We start from the raw sequence: 21,533 nt of genomic DNA, 5'->3' as shown, positions 1-21,533 counted from the left end.
TAGAAGAATGAGCATGGAGGACTTAAAAAAAAAAAAGAAGAAGAAGAAAACGTGCAGCCGAGAAGGCTATAATGCAAAATGGATCGCTTTGCAGACTGTATTTCAAAAGCATTGGCATGATTTATAAATCGGTGACAGTGATGCTAACCGTTTCTCTTTGCAACAGTCTATGTGTCACTCTTATCTCCCTCCTCCTCTTTGCCATTTAATCTCCCCTTCCCTCCCTCCCCGACTATCGACCCGCAGCAGTACATATTTGCTCTCCTCTCCATCTCTCACACTCCCTGGGGCAGAGATTGGTGCAGCCTGGATGTACTCACCCGGTTCTGAGGGGAAGACGTTTCTCAGTTGTTCGATGACCTCCTGAAGCTGCAGCACTGTGTCCTGCTCGCGTTCCAGACCGTCTCCTGACAAACAAACACACAGCATTAACCCGTTAGGAGACGGGCGAGACCTGGATGTGAAGGAAGGGTGTGGGGTTTTATCATCTGGGCGTGCCCGCATTCGTAAAAGTCAGCCGACCTGCTGCCTCTGTGTCAGTGGTCTCCCTGCTGGGCGGCTCCCCTTGGTGACCCCCTCCCGACACTGGAGAGGACAGCGTTGATAGCTCAGATCCATTCGCCTCCGAATCATCTTTGGGCTGTTTAAAGAAATAAAACGTGTTTATTCAATTACAGTTCGTCATGTTTGTAAGATTGCAAAGTCATTAAATGAAAGAAAGGGGTGTTCAGTGCAGGGCAAAACGTATTTATACGCACTGGACATTTTCCTATTTGAGTATTTGAATTGGATTTTATATTATAATTGTCTAATTGCAAAGTAAATGTGTAATTTTATTCAGCCCCAATGAGTCGATAATTTGTAGAACCGCCTTTCACTTTTATTGCAGCTGTGAGTCTTTGGGGGTTGGTCTCTAACATCTTTGCAGGTCTAGCCACCGTGTTGCAATTGGATTTAGTGCTTAACTTTGACTGGGCCGCTATACCAGCTGAATTATCTTCGATCGTTGTAGCTTTGGCTGCAAGTTTAAGGTTGTCGTCCTGCTGGAGGATCAACCTCTGCTCCAGTCTCAAGTGCTTCGCAAACCTTCAGCAGGTTGTGTTCCAGGGTTGCTCTATATATTCAAAATCCCGTGAACTTCGACAAGCTTCTCCGTTAAAGCCGGAGAAAAGCCTCTCCACCATAAAAGATGATGCCACCAACGCGTTTCAACGCAGGAACAGTGCGTTCGAGTTGATGTACAGTATTTGGTTTTTCAGCACAGCTAGGGTTTTAACGGCCAAAGAAAATCTATTATTTAGGTCATCTGAGTAGAGCGTCTTTTTCCACGTGTACCAGATCGCCTTTATGACCGCAAAGTGTGTGAGCAATAGTTGTCCTGTCAACGGATTCTCCCACCTCAGCTATGCAGCTTCTCCAGAGTTACCACGTGCCTCTTGGCTGCACCGTTTTCCTTGCCAGTTTAAACATTTTACTTAAATCACCTTTAGACTGTTCCACAACCTTATCCCTGACCTGTCTGGTGTGCTCCTTGGTCTTTATTAAGCAATATGTTCTCTAAGAAACCTCTGAGGTATTTTCCAGAACAGACGTGTCTGGTTAAAGCCTGAATTAACAGAGTAGATTACACACAGGTGGACTCTGAAGGCAGATGACTGCCCTGGATTTAAATTGAAATAAATATCCCAGTAAAGTAAAGTGTGAAAAAGTTTCAGAGGTGTCAATACTTTTGCCCGGCGCCGTAAAGCAGCATTCATGAGTTCTGAGCTTCAAAGAAACCCCAGAAAGTCAGCTTTGCTCCAGAACACACAATCATTAGGGTCCCTATCAAAGATGCATAATGCAACACAAATCTATAATATGCAACACGGCGTGTTTTTGTTTTCAGCAACACAGAAGCAGTCCTCTGGAGGCGTTTAATTTCAGCTGCTGCAGAGGTGTCTGCGGAGACTTGGGACAGATTCGTACATTGCGGATTACAGCTTCCTCAGACTTTATTTTCCAAAAGGAGAAGAAGCTGTGATATTGTTCCACAAACAAAAGAACTCAAACTGCATATTTCTCTCTCACATGTAGGAATAGAGAGTGCGCACCTCCCTCCTCCCCTTTCCTCTCTCTGCCTGCTCTCTTTTCTATTCACTTTCAATTTCCACGTCTTAAAGAGCATAAGAGGCAGCGTCCCGTCCTTTTTCCTCAGAGTCTCTCTCATCTTTGTCGCTCTGCCTTCCCCTCATTCACTGACCTGAATGTGCAATTTAGTTACTCTTACTTAATAATTTACACAGTGTCATAACGGTAACAATATGAGTCAGCTCCCACTCTCCTGTGCCTCTCTTTGTTACATATTTCCTTTATACTGCCGTGAATCTTTTAATACGACCCTTCAGTGCCTGTTCAACCTCATCTTTTTGTACTGTACCTCTTTGTACTTCCCCTCGCTCTCCTCTTTACACGCCCTGTTGTTGCTTTCTGCACCCGTATGAGTGCATCGTAAGACCTGGTTTATAAATATCAAAAAAGGGATAAACTCAGATTTTTCTTTCTCTTGCCTTCATTCTGACTGTACTAAGGAGACGTGGGATGAAATGAAGGCCGTGCAGCAAAACAGAGCGAAAGCTGTTGAGGAACACATCAACACCAACAAATATTGATATTTCTGTCACTCAATGTTTCTTAATATCAGTCAAATACTCAGTATACAAACACCTTACATGATGCATCCATGGCAGACAAAGTGCACAATAGATGCTGTCATGCCAGATCAGTCGTCATCATTGCTAAAACTTTGATAAAAACAGCCCCTTCCATTGTCATTTGCATCCCAAAAAAAAAATATGTTTGCATGCTTCCAAATAGTTGTTAAACAACAGTGAGAAGACACAGAAATAATATACCCACAGACTAAAAAATTCCCAGTGCATTTCCTTTATAGGGAATTGTGTTTTTTATTCTTTATTTTTATAAATAGTTAACGGTTCAGTTTAAATGGAGCAGCTCCTATGGGGAAATGGTGCTTCTAATAAATAAACGTACTACCCTGTGAACCCAACAACATACATATTGTTAAAGCTAGTTTATATTAAAGAGTAATCACACAATATAAGCAGACTTTATTTACTATAATTTTAAAGATGATTACACTTCTAATTTGATTTATGGTGTACATTTTAAATATGATTTCCCCAGGGTGCAATGACCATGCAAAGTATAGTGAATTTTAAAAACTACTATATACACCAATTAGAATTTGTCATGGGATTTTCTCTAGTAATACTAGACAGTAGATATGTATATGTTTTCATTAATTTTGTGATTTGTAAATAGATAGCCAAGGTACAAAAACACAATGAGAGCTTAACTTAATTATTTAAAAAAATATATTTTAATAAGCCTTGCTGGAGTTTGTTAAATGACTTCTAAAACCACAAGGTCAAAATAACTTCTTGTACACAAACATAGTTGACAACAACAAGTAGTTTCTTTGTTAGCATTGAAAAGACTTGTTTTATAGCACTCATTGGTCTGATCAATCCTCAGGACAGAGGGATTTCAAGATCATCACTTCAAACAATTGTGCTTAAGTACAGCTTATCGCACGTGTTCCCAATTTGTCAAAGCCTGAAATAAAAACCTTTAGACGAAGGGGAACTGGTCGCTATCTTTTCTAATGGACAAGGCAAAGGCCCTCTAGGTTCTAGGAACCGAGGAAACACAGGCAGTGAAGTAGTTAAGGGAAAACGGTTTCAACTGTCATGCATGGTGGTGGCGGCATCATCATGTGGGGCTGTTTCACAGAAAGTAGGACTGGTCCATATCAACAGCTAGAGAGTTTACATTTGGACACAGCTAGCTGTTAAGAATTAAAAAAATACTAAATTAACTCAAATTAGAGCACATGCAGCAATTAAGGTTTTTAAAACATTGAAGTTCATTCCACCCCGAAGAATAACATTTGGAGTAAATAATTTAAAAATCCAACAAGAAAATTCACGCCGACGAGTGTCTGTAAACATTTGTACACAACTGTATTTTTTCTGTCAGCAATAACTAAACATTAAACGTGTATTTGTATTCCAGCTCAATCCCTGCGCTGCAGGTTTACCTGTAGCAGTAGCTCCCTGAGCCGGCGCAGCTGGGACTCCAGCTGTTTGTTGTGGTCCTCCAAGATCTGCATCCGGGTCTCCAGGCGCGTTTTGTGTTGCCGCAGGACGCGAGCCTCGGCCAGCAGCTCCTCGTCCTGCGGCCCCCCTGCTGTCGGAGACCCCGGGCCGCCCTCACCAGCTTCAGTTAGCATGGGAAGCGCTGCTGCCTCTTCGTGTTTCCACTTGAGTCGCCTGTACTCGCTCTGCAGCACCCTGAGGACACGCAGTGGAGGGCGGGTAAGGAGACCGTCAAGCCAACTTATTGGTGCAGCAGGAGGCAGAAAATATCAGTAAAATATGTATTAAATCTGTCTCAAATAGAAAATGCAAAAACATGCAGTGTACAGTGTTTATACATTACCTAACAGAGATAGTTCCACTAAAAATGTAAATATCGACATATTGCGCAGTGTAGCATGCTACATTTATAACTGTGAATGTAATATGATGCAAATTACTGTTGACAACTTACCCCATTAAGATTAATCATCTTTAATACAAGCTTTCATACTCAGCATGCAATACTTCTCCTTTATGTGACACTATATTGGGCAAAACTGTGGAGAGTTTATGGACTCATGATATATTGTTAATTAATTTGATTTTGGACGTGCTGGCCTGCAGGCTACAGACACTAATGTCTAGAATGGCAAACTTTAAGGACTGCAGTTAAGAGAAAGGAGCAAACAGGTTTTCTTTCTTAGTAATATAGTAATGGACTGACCATCAAATCCTTCACTGCAACACTTATAGGCTAAAAACAGGCGCACTAATTTGCTTTTATTAGGCAAAGCATTGCCCAGTTTAGACTCTTTATCTTGTGTGCAGCTTGCTTAAGTCTACACCATGCTTAATTTTGCACCATTTCTAAGAAAATTGGCAGGTAGTGCTGATCTAAACCAGTCCAATTCTCCCACGAACAACTTGAAAGGTTAGGACAAGAAAAATACAAGAAAGCAGTCCAAAAATCTTTGGCATTTATAATCCTACAACTAGAAAAATAAATATAGTTTGCTTCTCTTTACTGGTCTGAGTTCTCAAGTGCTTCCAGTGTTAAAAGAAAAGATGACGCAACACAGTGGTAAACATGCGTCTAACCACTCATACGAAAGTTAAAATCAGTTTTTCCAAATGATTTAACATTTCTCTTTGTACTTGTGTAAATCTAAATACCAATACATTTTAGATGATTCAAATTATTGAACTGTAGTTTATGTTAAATAGTATTTATGTTAAATACTAGGTCTTCCAAAAGTAAAAAAACAAACAAAAAAACTGCCTATTTCAAGCTTCATCTTTCTCTGTTGGACAGATGGCCTCACATTTGGCTCCGGGATTATTTGACATACAACGCAGTTCATAATCTTTAGCGCATAAGCTACAGCAATGCACAAACGGATTGCTGCTATTTAAAATGTCTTTCACTTGTAAATCATCATTCTCCCTATAGATTTGACAAACTTGAACTTGTTTGGCAACTTCTGCTACTCGCTGATCCTTGCTGATGTCTTTCCACCCTGGCACTGTGTTGACACCCACCTGTATGATCCGGAGCAGCAAGTGAGCAAAACTAAAGGTCACCTTTAGTTTTATTAGTGTCTCCATTTTGGCTTCATCTTTAGTAAGTCATCGTCTTATTTGTCAAATTTTTCCACATTTGAGGTTAGATTTAAAAAATAAAAAAAATAGTAAGACCAAGATCCCTTTTGATGTGTTTTAGTATTTAAAATCTATGAAATATGCTTTTGTTTCTTTTTCTTTTAATCATAAAAAGCAATCATCTAAAAATCGAATTAATCTGAATACATGTTATTTTCCCCCTCCGCTATAAAGCAGATTTCTTTATTATGGTCCTGATTTATTGTTTGAATTCAGGTTACAAGAACAGCATAATAGTACATTTGTGTGTGTGTGTGTGTGTGTGTGTGTGTGTGTGTGTGTGTGTGTGTGTAGGGGGGGGGGGGGGGGGGGGAAGCTAAAGTTGGTCAAGGTTTCAAACATCCAAAGGCTAAAGTGTGTGCTTGTATATGTTGCTGCGTTTTGCTGTGGGTTTGTAAAAGTCACCGGCAAAGTGAGGACGAGAAATTATTCATATGAATCATTCGCATAAAGATGCCTCTAGTGACAAATTAAGTGGATGTAGGAGAAAATGAATTAGCTTCATTTATGGAACATGTCTGAACCCCGAGCAAATAAATTCAAATTAAAGCATTAATATTTTGTGTTTCAGACATGCTTTCTCACTTGCATCACACCAGTCGGTTCATTATGAGCTGTTTTTCTCCTCTCAGCTGGACACAGGCTGTCGAAGAGCAGCTCGATTTACAGCTACTTCCATGTTATTACACTGTTTATTGCATTTGGCTGTCAGCTATGTATTCAGAAACTGTTTTTTTGTCCTTTTATTTTCTGCCGGCTGTTGAAAAAGACTGTTGATTTTGAGTATGTTTACTCACAGCAGGAGACATTTCAAACAGCAGAAATGTTGAAAATAGTGCCAACCATAAACACCTACACATTTTTTTTATTGAGCTTGTCTGGATGTCTCAGTAAACCACACGTATCTGCTGTAAGAATGATATCAAATCATGTAAGCAAACCACAGTCGACAAAGCTGCTATTCTTGAGGTTTATTTGGGGATGCAACTTTTTTTTTTTTTGCAAATTACAAGCTCAGTTCATGAATATGCTTCAGAAATGATTGTGCAAAAGATGACGAATCAGATCCCTGTGATCATTTCCCAGCTACAGACCTGTTCTCGTTCTCCAGGCGGGCCAGGGTGCATTGGAGCTGCTCCTTGTCCTGATGCTCCAGGTGAGCCAACAGCATGTGCTGCCCGCAGGGTGAATCGTGGTCCAGGGCAGGGCTGGAGTGACGCAGGAGGTACTGATCTTCATCCCTGAGTCCCCCACACAGGAGACAGCACACTGAGCCACCAGCACACAGCCACCAGCAGCACGAAGCAGAGCCAACGGCACGACATCACGGCACACAAGCCAAAGCAAAGCAAGCGGGACGAGGCGGACGGCGGGCGGGGGGACTATGGGGGGGGGGGGGATCACAGAGTGAGACAAAACGAGACAGAACGGGCATCGGCAGGATGGGATACCGTGGCGCTCCGAGTTCACCGTGAACCTGGCTCCCCTGACCATTAAACCCGCTGGCATTTAGCAAAAACGGCAACGCGGTACAGTCCCAAAAACGAATAAACCGTCATGCGACACTAAAAATAGAAAGGATAACATGCAGCTCTATTATAGTAGACCCGAGGGTGTTAAACAATAAATAGATGTGTAACTGTCTGGCAATTATTGTAATAGATGAAATGGAAAGCCAGTTGTTTTGCAGTTTATGCCTGGCAATAACCGTTCTGCTAGCGGAGACGACTTTACTGGATTAAAGTTAACAGAAAGGATATAACCTCTTTATTTTTAGGCCAGATTATAGATCACAGTGAAATTGAGTCAAGCACACTGTGATACCAAATATATTGATACACGCCTCTAAACCATTGATTTCTTCCAATCCCAACCAGGGCCACAGGTGTGTAAAATCCAGCCCCTATGCACGCGGACTGCTTCAACAAAAATGTCTGAAAGAATAAGTCGCTCCGTTAGCTCAGTGAATTTCAGAGTGGTGTCGGGATGGGACGTCACCTGCCCAAGAAGTCCACTCGTGACATTTCCTCCCCTCTACACATTTCCACACGGTGTCACAGTAAAGCTTGAACAGCAACATGGAATGTAGGCCATGCAAAATTAAGAAATAGGGCGCAGAAATCGTAAAGCTTCTGCAGGGGGGCAATGACTGCAAACCTCCAAATTTGGTGTGGCCTTCAGATTTGCTCCCCACTGAGTCATAGAGAGCTTGGTGGAGTAGGTCTCCACGGCCGAGCGGCTGCATCCAGACCTTACATTGCCAAGGGCGATGCAAAGTGTTTGAAGCACGCTGCCACTGGACTCTAGAGCAGTGGCGACGGGTTTTCTGGAGTAAAAGATGGATTATGGGAAGTTTCTGCAGCGATGCGGACACTGAGCAGAAACACAGCTCTAAAATTAACACTTTCCTACTCCTGGTCGTGACCTATAGGAGTGGGTGGCGTCCAAAATAGCGAGGTTCCTCCACAGGATGTCTAATTATCTGTGAGTTAACCTTAGGGGTAGAAAAAAAAGGAGTGTAGGCTTTTAGGAAGAGTTCAAAGTGGAATTGGGCTTCTCTGGATCACCGTTGCAAGTTGGGGGTGCTTTGAGCGTCTGATAAGGATGTTTCACGGAGACCTTCCCGGAAGGGTTGTTTCAGATATGACCTACTAACTGAAGGTCTTGGGGCAAGCCATGGACTTGTTGGCGAGATAAGATCTCACATCTGATATCTGAACACCTCAGAGTCCCCTCCAGATAAGCTGGAGAAGGCAGCTTATGAGAAGAGTTTCTGTAGGTCTCTGCCTGAGCTGCTGCCCCTGCAGCCTCACTTTGCTTGTGTGACAAAAGCAGGATGGGGGGATGAATGAATGTAGTAATAAAACCTTTTTAAAACAGAGTACGTTGAAAATATCCTTATTTCTATACAATTACTTCACACTTTAGGCAAATCAGCCTGCAACTGTTCCTGGATGTACGGTTGTACCCTGATATTCTAGCTGAACAGTATGCTGTTGCCACAACCCGGATAAACGAGAATTTGCTCATTTTGTTGACTTAGTGGTTGAATTGCAGCGCTTTTGCCCAACTTTTGATTTTTTTTTTTTTTTTTCAGATTTTGTGACAATAAAAACAAATCATTTAATATATCCTATTGTATTTTATTGGGAAATAGACAAGAAAGAAATTATACATGACTTTCAAAATGATTTGTGAATATGAAACTGAAAAGTGTGGGATGCACTTACAACAGGCTGCCCTGTATCAATACTTGAACCACTGTTCACTGTGATTGCGGCTGCAAGTCTTTAGGGGTAGGTTCCACATCTAGATACACAACACTGTCACTATTTCATTGTACAACATCTGAAGCTCAGTCAGATTTAATCTAAAGCAGCTGTGAAAAATCTACAAATTACTGACTGGGCCATTCTAACATGGAAATATGCTTTGATTCTATCGCAGCTCTGGTGGAAAACCATACCATACCCCCTTTATTTATGAAGCACTTTAAAATAACAAAGGTCATCAAAGTGCTATACATACAACTGAAAATAACAGTAATATAAAAATAGACAAAAAATTATAAAAAATAATAATTTAAATTGTTTAGTGTTGGATTACTGCAAGGTGATGTGGAGGATCTGCCCTTGGCTCAAATCTTTAGCAGACTCTAACAGCTTTTCTTCCACTATTGTGGAGCCTGTATTCAGCTCCACCCAACTTTCCATCAGCTGCTATGTCCCTACTGAAAAAAATGGATCCCCACAGCAAGATGCTGTTTTCAGGTCTGACAGTAATCAGGACGTTATGCATGTTGGCTAGAAACTTCACTTTGGGTCTTATCATCAGATCACTGCTCCATCCATTAGTTTATTATGTCGCCTCCATGTCTGGCACCTTTAAATTAGTAATATTATGTCTTTCCTTTTTCCACACTTCCAATAAAGGCTAGATTTTTACGGTGCACAACCAATAGTTATGTCCTCAACAGCTTTTCTCACTTGAGCTGTGAATCCACATGAGCATTTTTCTCTGTTCTTGTTGAGTATGCGGCGAGCTTTCCCATTGAACTTCTTGGCTGGTGATCAACCTTCTTACTGACTGGAGTGTTGGTGCAGGTAGGTGGACTGCCGTGTATTAGTAGGTTTTTGGTATGTTTGCCATCATAATGAAGTCTTTCTGTTTTCATATAGTAGATAGAACAATGCTCCATGCTCAAAGCTTTGGATGTTGTTTAATGACCTTAATGACATCTAAATTAAAGTTCCTACCATCTGTGTCCCTGACCTGTTCAATGTGCTTCTTGAGCTTACATGACTCTGTTTGTTCGCCAATGTTGAATGATTTCATCTTGGTCTATCAGATAAAATTGCGATAAAGTATTTGGACAGTAGTCATTTTAACATGACAAAACATGAAAAAGTTCAAGGGGCATGAAGACCTTTTCAAGACAATGTGCGATTCACCTCCGTTACCTGACAGTAAGTACAGTGAGAGCCGAGCAACGTAGAAAAGTGTGTGTGTGTGTGTGTGAGTGTGGGGGGGTGAAGGCTGTGGACACAGGCAGCGGGAGTCAGGACAGAAAACAGCATGATAGCAGCCAAAACACCAGCTGGAGACGCAGATAGCACAGCAGCACGTACAGAGCCCTGGTGCAAAAAACGCTGCACTGACAGACAGAGTGACAGGTTTGCAGAAGCAACCTCAAATACAAGACCACAAGAGCAGAAAGCAATGCTGCTACTGGTACCGAGCGGCTTGCAATGCATACAAAACACACGGAATTGTAGATAGACACACAGGCAAATGTTATATATGCAAATGCAGGAGCTTTTAAGATGCATGTATATGAGAGCAAAAGTAGGCTTAAGAAGCACCGACGTCAGAAATAAAACTTGTTTTTGCCAAGTTTTGTTCCAGACCAAAAAAAAAACACCAAAAAAAAACTCTTTATGTGGTGTCAATCACCAGCTTCTCTCAGAGCCAGACAGACATAACATTCATCTGAGGAGAAATAATGAGCACAGTTTGCAATGCACACACTGAGAAATGCACCTGGAGCCCCGAAGACCATACAACAGCTTTTTACACAGGACTGCAGGGCACGCAGCGTTGACTTTAAAGTGCAATGACGGAGTAAAACAATCTCAGAAGAGCAAAAACGTTTGGCAGCTCACACACCGATGTCAACAAATATAACACATGCCGACTCAAAAGCATAATTTCCAACAACTCTAAACCTCTTTCTCCACTCCTCGGTTTCTCACAATGAGGAGTGACTGTCTCGCTCACATCAAAACAACACTCCCTCCACTCACTGCTACGTCGTCTCAGCCAACTGCTAACCAACACAAACGGGCTCGCTCTACTATCTGCACAAACCCCGGAGAGCCTAATCGCAGCAGGCGTGTTGGATGATGAAGGAGGGGAGCGCGCAGGACGCTCCATGTGGGTCATTCTCATTATGTGGCCGATTATTTATATGATTACCCAGTAGTCCAGTAACAGACCTACATGCATGTTCAAGCAGGAGCACGGACATAAACACAGACACGGCTGATGTCTCGAGGGCAAAGAGGACAAACACACGCGCACGCACGCAAATTCACATAACTCAGCCGCTGTAATCAGGGCGTTTGTTGTGTGGCAACATACTCACAGGCTCTCATCTGGAGAAAGGCTGTCTGTGAAGAATGAGCAATTCTGGTTCTCCATTTCTGCCAATCTGTGAACATACCCACACACCAGTCAGCCAGTTAGTAAGTCAGTCTAGGAATGAATAAATCAATCAATACATAAACTGAAAATCAACCAGTGAGAATTTTTTTTCTAGTGCACAGTTCATGTAAATGTTACAAAAACAGGGGAAAAAACCCCCCAAATCAACCCATGAACAAAAAGGTAAACAGAAACAACTGTAATACCAAAGTTATTATATTCCCATCAAAACATATGATCAATATTAATTAAAAAGGGTCAGAAAAAACAGTATTTGCCAACATTTTAATATAATTTAATGCAATGAGAAAATATCGACGGTAAAAACGTCTTGAGTGCGCTCTCCATTTTGCCTTTAAGGGGCTAAACCATCAAAGCTTCCTGAAGCTTTATTACAGTTTTTCTTTGTTTTTTCACCGTCTTTCACTTGAGGTCTGACCTGTTTTTGGTTTGTTAGGCCACAGTGACCCGTTTGAGCCCTTGAGGAACAAAAGGGCTCCCAAACCCAATGGATGAACCAGTGTAGGGCAAAAACATGACAGATAATAAAGAAAGAACCATCCGTACATTACCAATACCTGCTTAATCAGGTTGTGCCACAGCAGAGCTGGAGCCTCTCACCCTTATTAAATTTAATGAGTATTAAGTGATAGCTGTATATAAAGGAAAACGTGTGCATGCTGGGAATTTTTTTTATATGTAAGTAGTATTTGTGACAGGGGTGGAAACAGTATCCTCAACAGATAGAAAGATAGTAATGATACTTTGAGAGGATTCAGAGACTCCAGGCTTTCATTGGAGGAACTTTTTGCACAAACTTAGGTTGAAGAAAAAGCATAAATGCAACACACTGTCCTTTTATGCTAACCTCACAAACATGGAATACACTACTGCATGGATATAAACATGTGCATTAACAGATACTATACAGAAATATCGACTATTAGCTAAAGTACTCCAAGAGCCCAAGAATCAATAGTATTAGGACAATATTACACCCTAAGTTCTGTCAGCTATGTCAAAGGTTGTGCTCTGAGGCAGTCAATGAAGTCAGTTGAGAGTGAAGAAAATATACATGAAGGATGATGATACAGAAATTTTCATATAAGGGAACAATATGTTGCAAATTAATCATCAGTGCATTTTCGGTGTTATAAATGTAATGCATTCATTCTGTTTGATAAATTCGGTGATGCTTGTTGTGTAAAGCAACAGGAAATGTTTTAAGAGAGCCATCAGATGTTCTGAGATCACCATTAAGAGCTAAATTTGTGCTAATTGTTTTATTGCCAGTGCAAGAGCTGTAGCCAGATGTAAGTTTTTTTTTAAATAAAATTACATAATAATGAAATGCTAATTTTTCCCAATATCCGGATAGACTATTTAGCATCTGTATTAACCCAAAAGCAGAAATACATGAAAACTAGACTTATGTATGTGCTTTTTATCACAAGTTTTAGTGTTAATGCAACAAATGTATCCTGCAGCCCTTGGAAGGGGAAGAAGAGAAGAGTAAAGTAGGGGAGAAAAGGAAAGCAGAAATGGAGAGAAAGAATGCAATATAAATTATTTCTTTACCTTGTAAATACTTGATACTTTTCTGCTAATTACGAAATGCCCTGTGGGTCCCATCTAAGATTATATTGTCTCCTTTGTCAAGCACGGTTGTCAGTTGTCCTGGTTGGACGCACCACTGCTACAAACAGCAGCTATCAATAGAAAAGGAAGTGAACAGTAAAGTGGAGCTAAGATGCTGACAAACTTAAGAGGAGCAACAGGACAAAATTTAAAGTGATGAAGTGGGTTGTGTTATGGCTGGGATACTGGTCAGCTTTGGAGGAGAGCGAGTCCACCAAATGTAGTTTATCAGGGTTGTTTTTTTATTTTACCTTTTGTGATGACTCCTGTATTTCCCTGAGTGATTATTTTCTTGTTTCTCAAGTGAAGTGGGTGTGGCCTGGAGTCAGCTGCTGACAGGAGGCACCTGGGCCAGTGTGCCTGTCTATTTAAACCTGGCTGCTCTTTACACCAGTGGCTGCTCGTGCTTCCTCCACAGGAGGCAGTCCTGGCATTTTTGTTGGGTTGGTTTTGGTCATGTCTTGCTGGTTTTGTTTTTCTTAAATTAGCTAGGTGTTGCATTGGTTATTGTCTTGGTTCTTTTTTAATTTGTTTTGGGTTGGTGTCCTGCCATACTTTATTCTAGCCTGTTTTTTTTTTCTGGTTTAAAATGTATGTTGATTTAATAAAACCTAAATCTGCCTTAAAGACGGTGTGTCTCCCTTTTTTTTGTCAAGTCCTCATGAGCCGGGTCATGACACTTTAAAGCTCACATTTACAGGTAGAGTCTGCGATTTTTCTGGGAGTTTCCCCAAGTCCCTTTTTGAATGATTGTGCATGGTGCAAGACTGTCTTAGCTGCTCTTCTGCTCCTCAAGGGGATTGCATGAAAGAAAATCTCCCAAATCCACTCTGGTCTTATTTCATTCTACTGAGGCCTTCCTCTTTTTCTCATAAACTTGTATTCGGTTTGCTTTTTGTGACCATGTTGAAAGTCTACAGTGTGAACAGCGGAGCCAGAATGGCTAACATCGAAGCTAACCGGCAAGATACATAAACACTAGAAGTGCGCACACTGATGTTACATGAGTGCATCGGTATGCACTCCAAAAATCAATGGATAATGGGATAGCCCCAGAACTTGAGGGACAAAAGGGGGGTGAGAGCAAAACCAAAACTCTGACCAATTCTTGCCATTCGGACTGAACAGCAGGGATTGGTCAGAGTTTTTACAGGCCTGCAGCTCCCACAGAGATCTAATTTTTTTAACCTCCTTTTTCTAAATACATAATGTATTGACTACTGTCAGGTTGGAAGGACCATTTAACCCAGTATAACGAAAAGTGTTTCTGAACAGGATTACCAACTATAGCTTTAATATGTGCATTTAAAATGCTGTTCTTTGACATGAACCTGAGCTTTAATTTCTAATGTTGCAGCAGGTGCTGGTCGCTGGTACTTTTGAAGTGTTGTTCTTTCATATTTTTCTGATGTTTTGCACCCGCTTAGGATACAGATGTCTGAAAGTAATTTTCTACTGTTCAAGTAAGGAAATGTGTTTATGTGACTCCTATTATTATCTATTAGAAAGACGTCACAGTCAGTCATTTTGGTTTGATCAGGGGTTGTAATCTCTAATATTTTATAAGAGCCAAATTTTCAACATGGGGATCTGAATCATAATCACAAAATACAATTTAATGATATGTAAATATTTGTTTTAAATTTTTTATTATTTAGCTCCATAATTCAGTAAAAATACTCAGCTATCAAAATAAATAGGCTGTTATGCAATGAGTACATGAGTTAAAGTTGTTTATACATGTGAATTAGTGTGTATTAGTGAAGGGGCAAACTGACCTGGAGCCATGGGCAGCTTGCTCCAGTCAAACATGACTATTTTAATGGTGCCTTGCTTTTTCAAGTACATTTCATTACACATCATTAGAAAATCATAACCATAAGATTGAGCAATCATTCAGTTCAATTCAGTGGAAATTTAAAACCAATGTTTCACAACACTTTACGGAATAACAAGAACTAATTTATAAATAGAAATATAGATTCAGTTCAATTCTGTCACAGAGATATTCAAACTCAGTTACATCCATTCAGATCTGATACAAGTTATGAAACTATGCCAAAAAGTATGGTTGTGTCAATATGTAAATTTGGGTTCACATCGATATTAATACTGCTGTTATGAACAAATACCATATTTACTAATATTATTTACAGTTTATTTCTCTCCAACCCTCCTGCTCCTGAAAAATGACATGAATGACAGCAATATGGTAATAAACTTCGATTGTTAATATTTTACTCATGGCACAGATACTGATATGTTAAAAAAAAAAAAAGACTAACATTGGCCGATACTGATGTTGATGCAGATATATAGTGTACCTCTGCCTAAAAGTTCAGTTTATTTTACCAATTTAGAAAAAAGGTTTTCTATTCAATTAAACCCAACTGACTGCATTGTGTGACTGAGTCTGCAGCAATCCCTCCACCTGAAATAGCATGTGGCTACCGCAGACATGTGATTATATTTAATTAACTTCACAGCAACTCCTCATAACAAGCAAGCAACTGGTGACAGTGGAAAATAACTACTCCCCTTTAACAAGCAGACACCTCCAGCAGAACCCAGACTAGGTTTTCTGAGTATAATTATGTCTTGTCTATGATTTTACTGACATTTACCACATTTTGACTTATGTAAAACAATGGGCTTATATCTGTAGATTCTATTAAAACACTTTCAAGAAATGTTGGCTGCTTGGATGTAAAGTATAAATGCATTAAGAGTGGCTGAAAACTTTTGCAGCAGAACTTGTTTTTTCCATTAACATGTTAGCAACATTTAAATAACTATATCCAACCGGCAGCAGACTGTCCAGAAACACCTGGCTCACAAGATTGCAGAAATGGCAAAAATTCTTCTTCGCCTTCGAGAAAGAGCTATAAAAATGTCCACGAGGACAGAGGATAAAACTGTACTTTGACTGTCTGGCAGCCTGCAGGCGATAAAAAAAAAACCTTTTTAGAAATAAGCTCTTCTGAAATGTAGGCCTGCGAGGAGGCAGAGAGTGAGTGGCTTGGGGGTGTTTCACAACCAAGGGCTGATTTGACTTTCAGTGGATAGCCGCGGTGCACAAGCTTCTTTGTAAACTGTTTGTTAGATAACAGCAAATACAGTGTTGTGATTTTTCAATGACTTGATTTCTTAACATTTGATGGAATAATAAAAAATTAAAAAAACGAGGGTGAAAAAGAAAAATCGGCAGGGAAAATTTTATAGTAAAGGGATTGTTTTAAAACAAATATACGAGTTAACGCTCATAAAACTTACAAATTAAAACCATTCGGGTATGCATCTATGCAGCAACTATTTCTGCTGCTTTCAGCTTAAAAGTGTAGTGCCCTTCCTGCCAAAGTTTGGCTGCTCTGACTCTAATCACAGAGGTGAATTGCCTTGCATATAGAGTCAGCTCTTAGACCTTGGGTTATCCCACTGCAGGACTGAGCATTGCTTTAGTATTGACTCGTTTATGGCTTCATTTTCACTGTGTATTTATATAGTGTTTACGGTTTTATGAATGAATACAAATAATCTTATACAGAATATACCTACAGGGACCTACAAGGTATGCACAAACAGTTGCTCTCAAAAGTATACAACCCCCTGTTGAAATACCTAGTTTATGTGTGTCCTTCCAGCTGCTGCCTTATGCAGAGGTCAGCACAGAGAGTAGTTACATCTTGGACAAAGACTTGCGAGTGTTTGTAGACCCGATACCCTTCCTGATGCAACCCCGGCCGTATCAAAGGTGCCGATTTATCCTGGCGCACCACGAAGGGACTAAAATACCAAGTTTATGTGATTAAACAAAACAATTAGACCTCAATAAAACATGTTCACATTTCCTACTTTTAATGTGATATTTATCCTGAAATAATTAAAGGAAAAACTATATGGTTTTAGAGGCAAGTAGCTCAGTGTTTTTTTTGTATATGCATGCTTTATCAATCTGGCTTGCCATGTTAGACTTCAGTGCTTACGTTTGAGACAGATTAATGGTGCTGCTTTCTGCTCACACTCCTTTTCACTTTTTATATTTGTTTTGGAAATAAGTCTGAATATCACAGCACTAGAGATGGTGACCATAACCGTTTCTGAATACCAAGTAGGCTACGAATATGTGACTCAGTGACCCGCTCCCCTCTATCTGTAGTTGGCTTCCATGTTGGCTTCACTCATTGGGTTGATAGGTGAAATTGTCGGTCGTGATGGATGGACGTTCACACTGAGCCTGCTTCTGCTAGGGGCTTTCCTGCCTGTTACAGGGGAGTTTTCCTCCCCACTGTCACTACATGCATGCTCAGTATGAGGGATTGCTGCAAAACCATCAACAATGCAGACGACTGTCCACTGTGGCTCTACGTTCTTTCAGGAGGAGTGAATGCTGCTTGTCAAGACTTGATGCAACCTGCTGGGTTTCCTTAGAGAGGAAACTTTTTGACCAATCTGTCTGGATGATTTGTTTGAATTTGGCTTTGTAAAGTCCCTTAAGATGACGTGTTGCGAATTGGCACTAAATAAATAAAATTGAATTGTATGATTGACCAATAGAGATAGGAATAACAGAAAGTTGGCCACTCAGAGGTAAAAAAGCAAACCCAGACAACAGCTTCCAGTCCAGGGTGGGCACAATTGACAGCTGCATGCTCATGCTGCCAGGGCTGGCCGCATGTCTTCCGTTTATCGCTCTGCCCTTCTTTCTGCTCAGCTATTAATGAATAGAGGCCACTAGCGCCACAGAAAACTTTAAAACACCTAGAATTATGGTGTATGGCAGATTTATTTACATCGCTTATACTGCGCACAACAAGACAAGACTTTCACTTCCCATTGACTGGACATGCAAAAAGGCAACAGAAAACGTCTTGGTTATATTATTATTACATTGGAGTCATGGCTTGTAATGGTAAATGGCTCGTACTTGTACAGCGCTTTAACTAGTCCGATAACCCCAAAGCTCCTTTACACTACAGTCAGTCATTCACACATTCACACCCTGATGGTGGTGAGCTATGCTAGCAGCCACGGCTGCCCTGGGGCTGCTATACATCGGCGCCTCCAGGCCCTCTGACCAACAACAGACGGTCGTTTGTACAACAATGTCAAGGTCTACAAATATATTATTTTCAGTGCAGGCTTATCAGTTTGACTAGACCTCTGCAGGTATTAGTTTTAGAAATGTGAATCAAAAGGTGATTTAATCTACTTGATTTAAAAAAAAATGTGCACTAAATAAGATCTTCTGTTTTCTTGAGTTATATTCAGTAGTTAAAGTAAACATTTTTATACAAATTAAAACATTACACAAAAGGTCCTTCAAATGACCAGGGCTTTTGTTTAATAAAAACATGGTTTCATTAAAGTATTAACACATTTATCTAATATCTGCACTGAGAGAATCATGTTAATCACATTAGAAAGATAGCAGTTAATAAAAAATGGCGGTTTCTTCTTCAAATATTGGTATTTATCGCCAGGGAGAACCAACATATTGATGAAAACTAACGACCAGCACATTCAGGCTGCTTCCAGGAAAACCTAAATGTTTGGAGCCCTTTGCAGGCTAGTATTATAAGATAAGCTCTATGCTGCATCAAGTTCTGCAGCGTTGTCAGCTAAAGCAGTGCGGAGTGAGAGCAGGACCGGGTAGTAATTTAGAGGCTGTCTGAAGCGTCCATGCTACATCCTATTTCTTTTCATTTTCCAGTGCGACCGTAGCACTGAAAAATGTTGGATTTATCCATGTCCTGGTGCAGGAGTCCTGGCACTGCTCGTAATTCAATCCGCAACGCTATTCATCAGGATGGGTCCTAAAACCTCAAGACAGAGTCAGGGACAAGAGTAAATGAAAAAGGAAAGGGCAGAATGTAATAGGACACAGGGTGTGTGCGGGCTCTGGTGTGCACACGCTGGTGTTTAGCTTTTTTTATATATGTTAGTAGATGTGAAAGAAAATGAGAAATGAGGGAGAGTGAAAGCGAAGGGCTGGAGTGGAAAAATCCTGCCAGAACTTCCAGAGGCTTCTTTATTATCTCCTTCTCATCTATCCTCTGTGAGATGTCACGGCGGCGGTGATGATGAAAGGAATGAAGTTCGGCATCAATGAATAGGGAAGAGCGTGCGGGGAGATATAGATGTAAAAAGCAGAAAAGAGAGAAGAGGCCGTGTCTGCGTTTGAAGTGTACAAATACGACATTTGTAACCTCGAACTTCAAACACAAATATCGGTGTTTGAGATGAATGGAAAATGTATTAAACTACATTTAATTTAAAACATTTAAGAGGAAGCGAGACGTTTGCCACTCCTCCGCGTTTTCATGCTTTAGAAAGTCAAGCAAAGGGCAAGGGAGTTTGGTCAATCACATATTTACTTCAAAATATATTTAAAGGTAACTAGAACAATTAGAAAATGAGCAGTTACAGCCCTATCAATAAAAAAAATCTAGCTTTGAATGTCGCTCGTCTGACCAGTGATACGTTTAGTTATTTCATGTAGACGGCGATGTAAACAGCAGCTACTCAAGCAACATTTTCTTAGCTTGGCTTTCATAGTGCAACCAGATGAAGGTTTGGCTCCTGAAACTTTCCTTCAGCAAGTTTAACTGTGTGCAGGAGAGTTGTGTTGCTACCTTGAAAAGGTAATTAATGTGAGGTTTAGCTTATCTTGTGTAGGATTTAAGCAATTTAGGTAAAGTGTTTTGGATTTTTGTGTGTGAAATCTGTTTAGCAAAATTAGGAACTTGCATCCTGTTTTGCTTAAAAAAATATTTTTTCTTTCTTTTTTTCCCACATTTGTCAAGAACTTAAAGAAGGAAGGACGAATGCTAGCTTCGGCCTATTGGTGGCCTAGTGGTTAGGGCAGTGCACTTGCACTCTGAGAAGGCTACAGGTACCCATTTCAATCCCTGCAGAATACCACTATGGTTTTAAATAAATGAAATTAGTTGATTGCACTGACCAACACGCTTAAAGCATGCAAACAGTCTTTAGGGTCTGATAAGAGTACAAAAATTCAGATCATATCATTTGTGTTGTTGCATGAATTAATAACTAAACTCTACCTCAATTATGCACTCATGCCTGCGGTAAATACTGCACAATCGTTTTAAGCCTTCATTTACAGAACTGTGCAATCAGAATTTACAAATTAGAGTGTGCAAATAGACATTACCAATATTGGGATTGTAACATGTAAAAGACCATAAACTTCTCAGCAGGGGGTTATAGCGCTTGCAGCTTTTGAAAATAAGCTGTTTTTGAGTCTATTAGTTTTAGATTTAATGTTCCTGAAGCGTTTACCTGATCGAAGCGGGTCAAACAGTGCATTGCAATGTGACTGGCCCTTTTCCCAAAGGTAAAACTCAAATTGTTCTCACATATAGAGACTACTCTGCATATTTCTGCAGCATGAAAGCTGTTTTTTTTTTTTTTTTTTTTCAAATTGGGGCTCTTTATGGTCTCCACAGAAAAGTTGTATATTGTAAAAATAAGTATGTGCAGCTTGGCCAATGACTACCAGATTGTTTTATAGGTAATTAACTGCTTGCAAGAATAGGAACATGTTTTGCTAAACTAAAAATGTATTGAATGCCTAAAACGTATTTAATGAATATGGAATGACTAAAGACTAACTCTTCTGTAAGGAAGACCCATTCATGTCAGAAATTAAGTAATTTTCCTTCACTAACAGGGCAACGTGACACGCACACAGACAAACAGGCGCTTCTCTGACATGTCACACCAAGGGATGAATTTTGAACACGCTGACCTGCCAGTGATGATGCCTTTTTGTATAAGCCTGACTTTTCTTTAATGTTGAAAGCGACCAGAATGAATTCAAATACGAACTCCCAGCTCAGGCCCATAAAAAGAAATGAAAATCATGCATGCTGTCAGAATAAAAGTAAGAGACCATATCAAAGGCTATCTTTTCCTATAATGACTCCACTTAAATCATGTTAATGAACAAGTGAGCTCAGTCTTCGCTCATTTCTTCCCATGTGAATTAAAGTGTAGCTGTCACTGTAATCATCCAGAATAACAGATCAATGGTCTGTCTTTACAAATTGTATCTTCTCTCTCACATGCACATAAAAATAGGTCTAATATTGCTTGACTTCTTTGACAATGAAGGGTTCAAAATATGTGAAGAAGAGGAAGACTGAACATTAAAGGATTATAATCCAAACGCAGCTCACTACAGTGGCTTGCAAAATGGTTTGGAGCCCAGTTTTTGACGTTTTCGCACTTTGTAACTACAAACCTCTATTTATTTACTAAGATTTTAGCAGATGGACTAATACAAGATACTTTGTAATTGCAAAGGGGAAGGAAAATGATACATAGTTTCCAATATTAAAAAACAATCTGAAAATTGTGGTGTAGATT

At 40.2% G+C, this 21,533-nt stretch overlaps 1 protein-coding gene across 1 annotated transcript in view; it reads right to left on the bottom strand.

The window, feature by feature from the left end:
• drp2 (dystrophin related protein 2) overlaps window positions 1–21,533 on the bottom strand; it is a 165,985-nt gene that overhangs the window by 7,067 nt on the left and 137,385 nt on the right. Inside the window, exons 19-23 of the mRNA XM_021316064.2 lie at window positions 11,446–11,511; window positions 6,896–7,042; window positions 4,103–4,355; window positions 523–640; window positions 321–407 (exon numbers count right to left, since the gene is read on the bottom strand). Of these exons, the coding sequence (XP_021171739.1) occupies window positions 321–407; window positions 523–640; window positions 4,103–4,355; window positions 6,896–7,042; window positions 11,446–11,511 (671 nt within the window). The remainder of the gene's footprint in view (window positions 1–320; window positions 408–522; window positions 641–4,102; window positions 4,356–6,895; window positions 7,043–11,445; window positions 11,512–21,533) is intronic.

The sequence above is a fragment of the Fundulus heteroclitus genome, chromosome 23 (assembly GCF_011125445.2).
Source record: "Fundulus heteroclitus isolate FHET01 chromosome 23, MU-UCD_Fhet_4.1, whole genome shotgun sequence".
NCBI lineage: Eukaryota > Metazoa > Chordata > Actinopteri > Cyprinodontiformes > Fundulidae > Fundulus > Fundulus heteroclitus.
The sequence above is the reverse complement of the archived record's forward strand: the minus strand, read 5'-3'. Positions and strand labels throughout refer to the sequence as shown.